General features: G+C 31.7%; 1 protein-coding gene across 1 annotated transcript in view; it reads right to left on the reverse strand.

Annotated features, from left to right (window-relative positions):
• Positions 1-10,572, reverse strand: part of LOTGIDRAFT_71215 (hypothetical protein) — a gene marked incomplete at both ends in the record, with an annotated part of 44,434 nt that extends 33,862 nt beyond the window's left edge. The window contains 2 exons of the mRNA XM_009060501.1: positions 2,192-2,308; positions 10,365-10,572. Of these exons, the coding sequence (XP_009058749.1) occupies positions 2,192-2,308; positions 10,365-10,572 (325 nt within the window). The remainder of the gene's footprint in view (positions 1-2,191; positions 2,309-10,364) is intronic.
• Between the last annotated feature and the right edge of the window lie 2,409 nt (positions 10,573-12,981).

Raw genomic sequence — 12,981 nt, forward strand, 5'->3', positions numbered from 1 at the left:
GAAATTGATAACATGCGTTACAAATATCACAGAAAAAATATAAAAATATGGCTATATATAGCATGGTTACGAGGCTAAATATGATGTTATACGAATAATTATAGCAATATTATCACAAATCGAACAAATATCGAAAAACGATCCTAAAAATTTATTGATATTCCGTTTTGTGATTTATATTTTCATACGGAAAGCACTGATTTATTGAGATTCACTTATTAAAAACAAACAACCAATCAAAATCAACCTTCACTTCTTAAATTCCTAGTATATTCCAACAATTCAAAAACTCTATTTACAAACGTTTCACCAAATATAATATTTCAAACACTGGATTATTTATTTCTAAAAATCAAAATTTTACACCATCAATCAAAACAAGACCTCGAGTTGCAACTATTCTTTTCAAATTTTTAATTCAAAAATTAAAAACATTCATTCAAATCATTAACGCACTTGATTAAAAATTTATAGACACATTCAAAAGTACAACACAGTAAAAAAAAGTTTAAAATTGTAGTTCAAATATGATAAATAACTCCTAGAAACATCCTTAAACTGCTAGCATCCTTAAAAATTCTCAGAGATTATCCATCAGTTGGTGTATATTCAACTCATATCAACCGTGAAGATATCAGACAATAAATACTATAATAAAACTGATAAAAATCCTGTCAACTAAACGTTAGTTTACTGAGAAAGATCGTCCATGAATAATATACCACAGTAAAAATATTCCAGCTAACGTACACAGCACATACACTGATTCTCGCTGATCTTGGTGAAATGAAACTAACGTCTGTAAAAGCTTTCTGTAAATGATTAAACCACATTCAGTCTGGTTGTCATCATGCCTAGCTTCTACCTGTTTAACAATACCATTACGTTCAATTTGCAGTCAGTATTCGCAGGATAAATCGGTAAAAATTGAATCCCATTGTCACGGTAGCAAGTCATGCAAGTAATGTGGAATAATGGACAGAGAAAAGTAATCAATATTTTCAGTCTTAGTTTGGTTTCTATTGGAAGCTACCACTAGGATAGTACAGTTTAAATATCCTTGCTTAAAACAGTGTATCACCATATAAACATTATTAGCTATGTGAACTCTCTGAAAGGGATGCTGAGTAGACAAACTAATATACCAAATAAACATTATTAGCTATGTGAACTCTCTACAAGAGATGCTGAGTTAACAAAGCTTAATACCATATAAACATTATTAGCTATGTTGAACTCTCTGAAAGGGATGCCAGGTTGACAAATCTAGTAACCATAACATTATTATATATAGACACAACTTTATGGAACAACAATCACTGGTTAACGTTTCCAAGTGTTTCCCCCGTTTCCTCATTATGTGCTGAGAACAACAGGGGAAACACGTCAAAACGTTGTATTAAACTTTAACCAGTGATTGTTGTTCCATAAAGCTGTGTCTATATATCGTTCTCACAATTGCTAAATGCCATTCAAAGACTTCAAAACATTATTAGCTATGGGTAATGGATTTCAACTACCAAGTAATTCATATTAGCTATGTTAACTCTCTGAAATGCCTGCAAAGATGACTAACCTAAATACCTAGCATGTTTCTGGTCCAGATTTTAATTGAGATAGAATTGGGCAATGTCATGCAAATCAAGGACAGTGGCATTAACCTGCTTTTTTTACATGTCAGATAACAAGAGACAAAGTCTGTAGAGTAAAGAGACCAGATAAACTACGACTGTCATTACTGATATTTTTCAGATCACTTGTTGAACTTCCACAGTGCAGATTGGTACAATGACCTACTCTTTGTTTATTGTCAGCTGTTAGAGGAGCCTGTGGCAGAAAGAAACCAGACATCTTTTCTATATTGACAAAAATCTGATCAAGTCTACATGTCCATTTACTCGCTGATAACGTAACGACTCCATTTTTAAATTAAAATCTTAAATCGAATTATGTCTAGAACATGTATTGTCAATCAAATTTCAGCTTCAGCTGTGTGTTGGAAAACTTATCATATCCCACGGGAACCATCATAGAGAGGCGTAAAAAAGACCACAAATATTTCATAGTCTGAAGCTGCTTTTTAATAATTTTATATTTTAATGAAAAAAAAAAAAATTCTCAGACAACTTGCTCAAGATACGTGATAATTTAGAAGTATTTCAAGCGTATGTTCATGTACTTTCAGTGAAACTTGGCCATATTTGGAAGTCACTGGCAGTAGCTATAGTGATGACAAGTTTATTTTTAGAAATTACAGTCAGGAAGTACAGATAAATGATATGAAAACAGATTTGTGCAAATATCTTGTCTTGTCTCATCCTGTTGATGAAAAAAAAAAAAAAATAATTCAGGGTCATTCAATCCAGTGCAGAAATGGAAATCTACTGGTATTTTTAATATATTAGAGAATAAAACATGGTTAAATTACTTTGACTAGGTCAAGACCCTATTCAACCATTCAAACTTCAATCTTCTTCATTCAAGACCAATTAAAGACTGGAAACTCGTTAAAATTTTAACCTCAAGTAGAATCTTAAGAAACTCTTTATGTCAAAAACATTTTATTTTTTCTGCTTATTAAAGTTCTAAGAATCTTTATCAGCTATGTGGACTCTTAATGTAAATCTGACAAAGGAGAACGGCTGACATGGAAAAAAGCATCTAGTGATTCAAAACAGATGACACTGTCCTGGCAAAAAAGCTACTTCATGACCTGTCCACATTTTCCTGATTTGATGCAGAAGAGTAGGATATCAAACTCTTTTCATTTCCTTTCTGTAAGGGATGTCCATTTATTTTTATATCCAACAATCAACTCAACAGCATTAGTAAAGTCATCAAACTTGGCACTACAACTACACTGGTAAAGTTACCTCAAAAAATATATATATATACTATCTAAATACAGACACTGTCATTCTCAGTTTGTCTTTTACACTTTTTAATTTCCTGTAATGTCTAGACTATACAGTGATTGAGTGGAGACCTCGTCCAAGGATTAGATATACCGATATTTCACACCGAACCTTTCTTCATGTTAAGCCGTGAAATCAGATCAATCTATTGGTAAATGACACTTGACAAATCTACTATTATTGAAAGTTTTAACGAAGATTATCACATAGATATTAAATTAATTTGTTGAGTATTAAACTAGGATCATCCTTGATATACTAAATTAATATCAATGAAAGTGAGTTATTGAATGAATGAATGAATGAATAATTGAATGATTGATTGAATGAATAATTGAATGAATAATTGAATGAATGAATGAATAACTGATTGAATGAATGAATGAATTTTTCACAAATCTATAAATGTTTAGAATAATGATTTGCTGGCACTTTTTAATTCTGATATCAATCAATAAATTGATCTATTAAAAAGGATTATCAGATAGATTAATGGAGTGAATGATTGACTGAATGAATGAATGAACAAAATCAAAACTATTTTGAAAGATTCTATTCTAAGTAATTCACCATTATTTATTCATAAAACCACAGTATTCACATTCAATAGTTTACAGACTTAACTTTTATCCAGTCTTCATTAGCCAAATTAGGTGCAGAAGAGTAGGACGTAAAACTCCATTCATTTCATTTCATTTTAAATCTATTTTAAAAGATTCTCTATTATTTATTTATTTATAAAGCGTGGAACATTCTTTAATATTCTATAGCTAGAAGAATCTATTTAAATCTATAAGCTAGTAAAAATGCAAGGTAATCATTTATTCATTTGTCTTGTTAAATTATTCAAATCTCAATCAAATCGTTTCAACCTCCATATTGATCATACGATTAAAATCTCATCTGTTATGTTTAACGATTGGTTATCTATAATTACTGAGAGTTATCTAACCTTGTTATATTAACATTATCGCTATAGAAAGATGATTTTCACTGTAATATCAGATTCTGAAAGAAATTACATATTGTTATTCTGATAATAAATTGATAGTTATATTTGATTTTTATTTTGTGGGGAAACGACTTTTCAGATTTGTTAAGGGTAGTGGTGGCTTTGTAAGTCCAACACCTTTTTCTGTTAATCTTATCAAAATTAAGCTCTAGGAAGATGCACAGAGGAGATGGTCAAGCAATTCACAGGACCACACAAGATCTATGTGCCTGTGCTCCATCTGTGAAAATTCTAGATAATCAAACAAGGTCTCTGAGCCAACATCACCAACAATGATCAAAAACTAGGAATAGAGAATATCTAAATCACTATCTATGATAATATTGTTGATTTTGGTAAATTAACACTTCTGTTCAGTATTAAATTACAAGACAATAAGATGTGAAATTTCTAGAACACGGAACGTAATCCCTCGCTCGATTTTAAACAAGGTTTATCAAACAGCAGAAGTAATAATGGTCAAAACCCCCAATATAAGACAACTAGATTAGATTAACTATTTTCGTTTCCAAATTGAATTACAACTCAATAAGATGTGAAAATTCTAGAACAGGAAACATAATCTCACTCTCAATTCTTCTATTACTATTTCTATTTAGTAGATTAGTTCTTCACCAATTCACGGAGGACCTGTCACTGTGTTTTAATTCGATTATAGAAATTTCCGAAATTAGAACTTCATCACAGAGATAAGTCCTTTAATTGAACAAGAGGTTGGATACAGCGTGGTAATTAACTACTACACAGACAACTCATTATCTTAAGTAGCTTACTTGATGCCGTTGAAAGGGTTAAAGAAAATATGGCCAGAACGTGACAGAAAAGGCTCATTTAAAGAAAGGCAAGGACAGACCAGCCTCAATTTTGAGAGGAACCATGACAGTGAACAAAGCTTATGGATAATTTTAGCATGGACTTTGACATAGACCTATTTCCAAACCTAACTGTCCTGATGAGGATTGTATATCGGAAACATATGTCAGCAGTATGAGATGAGCTGTAGTCAATTAGCTAACATTAAGCTCTATACTGGTCAGTGACCCTCTTTTGTTAAAACTAGCTGTCTTGATGAGGGTTGTGTATCTGAAACACACGTCTGCAGCATGAAATGAGCTGAACTCATATAGAAGTAAGATAACATTTCCTGTTGGAATTTCAAACCTGAAACCATCCTCGGGCAAACTAAAATCTCAAATCCTTTTTCCTCTGATTCTTGAGACAGAAATAAACCAATTTGAAATAAATAGTCTATTATCATTGATAAAACATGAATTTAACTCCCATAATTTATAAAATTACATCTGATTTCCTTTCAAATCAATAGATAAACACTATCTTACTATTGTTCTTAGTTATATTGAAGTATTGGAAAATCAGAGAAAGAACAGGCTGTTAAAATATAACCTCATTGCATCAAGACCAGCGTCTGATACATTAGAATAATGGAAATTCCAAAACGTGCAGTCTGGGCACACCAAGCTCTACAGTTCTGAAAAATTTCCCTCATTACACACTGCATGGTAAAGCATTAATATATGCGTCTGGCTTATTGGAATATAGGAGTAAAGTAAAGTAATGCTGCAAAAGATTTAAACTATTTCCAGGCCCCTGTCAACCCCAATCCCCATCCATGTCTCCCCCACACATCCCTTAAACTATTGCCTTGATTGAGATAGATTCTACCCCTCTGGAAGTAAAACATGTTTGTCTTGTACCATATGGTAAAAGTTTTAAAGACATGATCAATATATCTTTCTGTTAGTTAAAATAATTACCATGAATGACCATATACTGTATACTGAATAAATCACCAGAATTAATGTTTTTTCTGAAAGATAAAATCATGAAAAACATGTTTAGACTAAAAGCTTTTTCAATAATATCTATAGTCTAGTCATTCTCTATTGAAACTAATCGTCCAATTTCCTATTTCGTTTACATACTTTTCACATCAAATAGGCTCTTTAATTTCAGCTTTTTTGGTGCCAACTGACAGAGACAGATTCCTGGAAGTCTGTAATGGTAATGAAGAACACGGCCCCAACATGGAATTTACACAAAAAATATATTACTTGTCTACGACTTTGATAAATTTGACCTTCGTGAACTAAACTAGACTGGACTAAATAAATTAGAAATGATACGAAATGGAGGCTGTTTGGCCATGAAGATGAGTAGTGTGCAATGGGGGAACCAAACATGTTTGAGATTTTATTTTGTTTTGGCACCACATCACGCCTCCTTTAATACCTTTAATAGAGACAGTGCAAGCTCAACCGAAAACAACATGATTAGTTATTGTTAGAAAATTATTTTCAATTTGAAAACATTTTGAAACAGTAAATGAAGAATCAGGTAAATCTGACTGTTTCAATTTAGACATGTCAAAACTAATTCTGAATGAAGATAAAATGGCAGTCAAAATGTAAATTGATGAAGTAATTTGGTGAAATGTGTGAAAGTTTGAAGTAAAAATGTCAAGAAAGATAGATGAAGCCATTGTTTTTTAATTCTGTTAAATATCTACTTCATCAAACTTTCAAACTTCTATCTTAAATCAATATCATCTAGTTTTATTTATTAATTCTTCACAGATATTCTCTCTTACATCCTCAAAATCACTCCAAAACTTGTAGCTTTACTATTTCTAGTTTTACAAAGATTTATTAACCCCCAAAACAACTTGAGAGTCATGGCTTTGATCTACCCTTGATAGATATTGTTGACAGTCGTCAAATCTAGAAACTTGTTGACTCTTCAAAAGCCTCTGATTGTCTTTAGTATAATTAGGGGGTGATAGTGGATCAACTAGTTTTATTTCATTTGAATATTCTTCGTGTCATTTCTCCAGCCATCGATGCCTCATAATTAATTCCTCACAGTTATCCATTATTACCAGCATCTCATTACCTGTCTGTCTTCACTGATTTCTTGGATTAATATTGGTACTGTCAATTCTATATCTTTTGAATATTCATATATAGCGCCACAAAACACCAAGATTATAACAGTCAGCCACGGTTTTTAATATTGTCTTTTTCTATTAGTTTTACTGTGTCATAGAATACTATATTCCTTACAATTACCCATTAATAACAGCATGTCATGACTCTGATTGGTTCAGTGCCTATTTCTGTGATTAACTGGCGCCAATGACAGAGTTCTGACAGTCAGAGACAATTCATTTCCTATATTTACCAGGAAATCACTGGTAACTAGTCAGTACTAAATCTTTCATTAGTCTTTAGAGGTTTAGTTATTGGGATATTAAATAGTACAGTGCCCGAAAACTATAAAATTAAGATGCTGTATTTCATCAGCCTATGGAGCATACCCTTCAATAGATTGTCTTCTTGGATGATGGATTGATGTACCTGCTCCTTCATCTTTGATTAAAATTTAGGGGTGTAGATTTTGGATGGTAAGGTACCCACAGACAACCAAATTAGCCTAAGGAGCATGCCCCATGTTAGACTGCTTGTTAGACAGGATGTTCTCACTCTTCTTGAACGCTAGATGTCGCTCTACCACATCATCAGATTCATGGAACCCATAAAGCCGATATTTTTTATTTGATATTTGGTTTTGTTTACTCGTCATCTCTCAGAGAGTCCACATAGTCAAGGAGATTAACTTTAATAGTGTTATAAAACCAAATTATCATTGAACATTCTCGGTATTTGTCTGTTTACCAACCACCATGGAATGAGTCAGCGAATTGAACAACCGTTAGAATAGTATAACTGCTGACCTCTGTAGAATTCTGATGAGATTAGCCTCATCTTTATATCATCTCTAGTTAACATGAAAGCCATTTTGATTTGATTTTCTCCATGTATAAACTATAATGAGTGATGCTAATTGATAAAGAGGCCATTTTGAATGACCTTGGCCTCTGTCCTTGTTGTCATGAATTCCAATTCTAACTGATATTATTTTCTAGAATGATCCTGAAAACTTTCTGGCCTTTCTAACTTCTTCTCATAAATTTCAATTATAACTGATTTTATTATATTTATAGGAGTTTTGATTGACTTCTTTATGTTTTTTCATTGTCATTTACTCCAATTCTTAATGAATTAAGTCAAAAGGTTTGCGAAAAAAACGAAAATGAGTTGCAAAAATACCAAATAATTAACTGGACCGAGCTCTACCAGTTACTAAAACAAATTCCATGAGTAATCAAAACAAAGTCCATGGACTCTAGACAGCAAATTTTACCTCATGACCACAGAATTTGCCAACATTTTCAGAGTGTACATCAGATCAACCAGGCATCAAAGGTTAAAGGTGGGGGATGTTGATATCAGGAATTTCCATCCTGACATGTCAACTTGTACCAAATTTCATTGGCACTGTCTGTGGATGCTTCTTTACACTTTGATTTTTCAACTTGGCATCTGTTTCCTACCATCTACTAAGTTCTACAACCATCTGTTTATAAGATTATAGATTGTGACAATAAAGAGTAGAAAATAATGATTAGTTCTACACTAACGAGGTATTGATAAAGATAATAATATAATCATTAATAATTAATTACTTTAATCAATAAAATCAATCAATACAGATTTTCTCATTTGTCTTGGAATTTCAGTATTTCAAGTGTTGCAACTTCTGATTTGTAGGTTTGCCTTGCTAAATTATTGTTTATTTTTTTGAATATTTTAATGCTTTTTATTGATAGGAAAGTTATTTATTAAATCTAGGGAAATGCGGTACCTGCCTTGTGTAAAAAATTTAATCAAAGATAATTCTTTAAGTATAATTTATAATGTGTTTAATATGGCAGATTTAATTTCTTTATTTCATTTAGCTCGGGATGTTAATTCCATCTACATCACTCAATGATCTTACAGTCAGAGAGGTTATGTCCCTTATATTCACATCTGTAGACTACAAGCTGAATAGCAGGGAGACAAACTGACTAGAATCAATCAATCAGACCACAATGGATTTATTAATCTGAAGATATATATATATCCTATCTGTACCAGTATGTAATATGTTGAATTAACAAAACAACTCCGAGACAGATGAGTTAAACATGAGGTTATAAAAATGACAGTTGGAAACACAGTTTCCTTTCCTCTGTACAGATCTGTGAACCATTAAGGGTAGTGCAGTAGTCTCAACTTTCGTTTTAATGAACAAAATTTTGGGGGGTTGGCATTCTCAGAATTACAGACCGTGGTATAATTATTATCATGTCTTCAGGATGATTTGAACCTACAGCGCAAATGTCTTACCGACAACTATCAGACTTTTTACCTTTGTAGATGTAGATATAGCATATCTGTTATCTAAATTCATAGTGAATTCATTGTTAACCCCTCTGTTATGTTTCAAAGAAAAATACGAGTCTTTAATTTCAAAATTAAAACTTTGAATATCCAACTAAACAACACTAATTGTAAAATTTTCTACGGAAGAAAAAAATGTAAAACATTACAAAACTTTACGCTAAATACTCAATGAAAATATTGTGACTATATTACTAGTTTATCTGAAATAAAACTAAACTGAATTGATAACATCAAACTTAATGATACTTTAACATAGTTTTTATTATAACAACTAAAAATACTTAAAATAACTAACACTAAAAGACTGACGACCAAAACTCAATAAAAACTAAAAACCAAAAAAAGCTAACGACCAAAACTCAAATAAAATGGTAAGTGAATCACATTAAATCATGCCGACTCGAAAATAATATAAAAATAACATCACATATAAATAATTAAATGACAATATAAATTAATATATAGAAATGATTATATATAGATCACTATTATAAAGGTCTGGCCTTTCATTTTTCAAAAAATATTACGCCCAATTTTCCTGTTTAGAGTGATATAACAGGCTCTAATATTTCAAAATTTTGTAAGATTTTTTAAGAAACAGGAAGACCGGGGTTATGATTAAAGAGCAGGGAACCTATCTTTGATTTTAGGGTAATATGGGACAATATGTTCACATTAACAATGATATTTTCAGACACTTGTTTGTTCTTGGTTGTGAGAATTGAAATATGTGAATGCTCTAAAGGGTTTGAAGGGGTGATATTGGACAATATGCTCATAATTCTTTTTTTTTTATGCCAATTCTATCAAGAAAGAAGGATAAGACAGAAATGTCTCAAGCCATGGGGAATAATTGGGAGGAGGGTGGGACAAGAAAGTGTCTGAAGTCAATTGGGTATAAACAGAAAGGAGAGTGGGCCAGTGTGAAATAAATTGGGTATAAAAAAAAAGGGTGTAACAGGAAAGGGTGCGGGGCAGTGGGCCATAAATGAAAAGTGTTGGGTGGGACAGGGATTTGTACAACAATTGGGGTATAAAGAAATAAAGAGATGGACAGGAAAGTGTGTGGGGTATGGGTGGGGTATGTGTGGGGTGATGTAGAAGTATATGGGATATAAATTTTCAACTCACCACATTCACCAGGTGATTTTATTTTGATTCTACGTTGAGTTGTACAGCTTGTTTTCTCTAACAGACATTCACTAGCATACGTAACCCCGTTAGTACCACAGACAGGAGTAAATACTGGTTGACATTTATTAGTACATTGACAATAAGCTGTATTATCTGTCTTGTTGACCATACATACAGCACCAAACGCACAGAAATGGCCTCGACATGGCGCTGAAAGATAAAATATAAGTTTTGTCAAAATAAAATTATTTTGATTCCCAACCATCACAATCTGAAGACAATATGTTAAAAAAAACACACTTCTTTGATAAAAAAAATCAAAATTATTAAACAACTTCAACTCAGCTAGTTTCTGTCAGTCAGCCCAGTTTCAACTTTCACTCTGTAATACCTACATTTCAGTTACATGTTCCTATTCTTCCAGATCAATGATGTATGAAATTATTGGCAGAGTTTTGGGCAACTTAATTTAACGAGTTGGTTTTAAAGTTAATAACAAAATACCAAACACAATCAATAACAAAATACCAATAACAATCAATAACAAAATACCAATAACAATCAATAACAAAATACAAATAACAAAATACCAATAACAATCTGTGACTACACTAACTTCTCTAACAGCTGGACAATAAAACAACACAGGATTTCATCAAAAGAGAATTTTTATACTAGAAAATAGCATTCTGATTGATCTAGTATTAAAGATGTAAAAAATGGCCTTCACAGGCTTCAAAGGAAAGATTTGTTGTGGCAGAATTCAGAATAATCTAGTTGTATCTTTTTTAGAAACTGAAACATCAATTAAACATGATAAGTTTAACTAATAATCTGATTAAAACTGTTACAGGATTTTTAAACTGTACAGGGCCTCAGTTTATTGTCTTCTATCTAGTTAAATCTACTTTAACCCCAGCTTCTAAACTAACTGACTCTTAACTATTGTGTTAAACAAGTTATGTTACAAGTCTTGCTTGCATTCAAAGAACGTCACAAAGTAAAGTCTATGTTTAAAATGAAGAACGTCTCTGACTGTGGTATACAAGATAATATTGAGTCACCCCAGCTTCAAGACTATTGTCATATACAAATAATAATGTCTTGCATTGCATTCAAAGAAACAAAGTATGAAGAAATGCATTCTGTTCAAAGAATGTCAGAAAGTAAAGTCTACATCAATATTAAGAAAGTATCTGACCGTGGTATACAAGTTAATAACGGACCACTCTCTATAAATATATAAATCACAGACAATGATATGGGTAAATCAATTCGCGGATTATTCTTGACTCTTACAAACGAGACGAGCGAATCCCAAATATTTTCTTGTCCAAATCGGTATAATGAATATAAATTGATTCATTATGAAAGATGGTTTGTTTCTGTCGCTGTTTCTATGACAGCCTGACAAACAATCTTCTATTTTATGATAGAAAATCTACGACAGATATCGAAAATAAAATACTTTCAAATACTTCGATATTTCTCAACTCAAACCAATGAATAAATCAACCGAATAATGCAAATTCTTCTGTCTTTTTTCCCCATTTATATTCTGATCAAGAATTTAGACACAAAGATGGCCATTTTGTTTTTTGTTTTAATCAAATGATTGGACATTTTGTCTCTTGTTCATTTTTTTTCATGTCGTAGTTAGAGTTAACAGATATTTTAACATATAATAGACCTGAACATGTGCATTCCAGTTTATTTTGTACAAAGTTGACTCTTCAGTGTGCAAACCTCTATTTTTATCATGTACAGTCTATAGAACAGATGGCTTTCAGTTTTTAGATTGTAGCAAATGGTAATTTATTCTCAACCCCTCATCAAAACAATACCCAATCTTTTAGAATACAACATTAAATCCTGTAGTATGAAAATTTTACGTCGGCCTCTCGCAACAGGAGAGACAGACCAAAAAATGCTTAAAAGTTTACGAGAATACAACATTTAAGGCGTGAGAAGTTGATGTCAGCCCCTTGTAACATGAGAGGCCGACCAAAAAATGTGTCAAGTTTGAAAGAATACTCTTTCAGAGTTTTGGAATTTTGATATCAGGGAGAAACAAGGATGAAAATGTTTAAATTAATTACAACTTCAATGACAACTTCCACTGGGGAATTCAACTTCAGGGAAAAGGGTTCTGCATGATGTCAAGCTATTACAAACTTCATTTTATTTGTACAAAGTTTGTAATAGCTTGACATTGTGTACATCAAGAAAAGAAACTTGAAACTTTGGGAGAATACAACTTTAACGTAGATAAGAATATATCTTTCAAACAAACATAAATAATTAATAACAACATCTCCTCTTTTGAGAAATTCCATTAATAATCCAAATCTAATGGTTTTCCTTTCCACTTGAGAGAAAACAAACATAATATATAAATAACGACATGACTTGATATCCAAGACTATCTAGACATGATTATCAAATATTGAAATAACAGTATCAATAATAAATGGTTTTGTCTAGAGAAGATTTGTTGATAAAATTCTTTAGTTTAAATATTGACCATCTAGGCTTTTTCTTTTCTATCATAAAATCAATTATCAATTTAATATAATAACACAGAAAAATACCATGATTGAAAATCTTGAAATGA

The sequence above is a fragment of the Lottia gigantea genome, assembly GCF_000327385.1.
Source record: "Lottia gigantea unplaced genomic scaffold LOTGIsca_43, whole genome shotgun sequence".
Lineage (NCBI taxonomy): Eukaryota > Metazoa > Mollusca > Gastropoda > Lottiidae > Lottia > Lottia gigantea.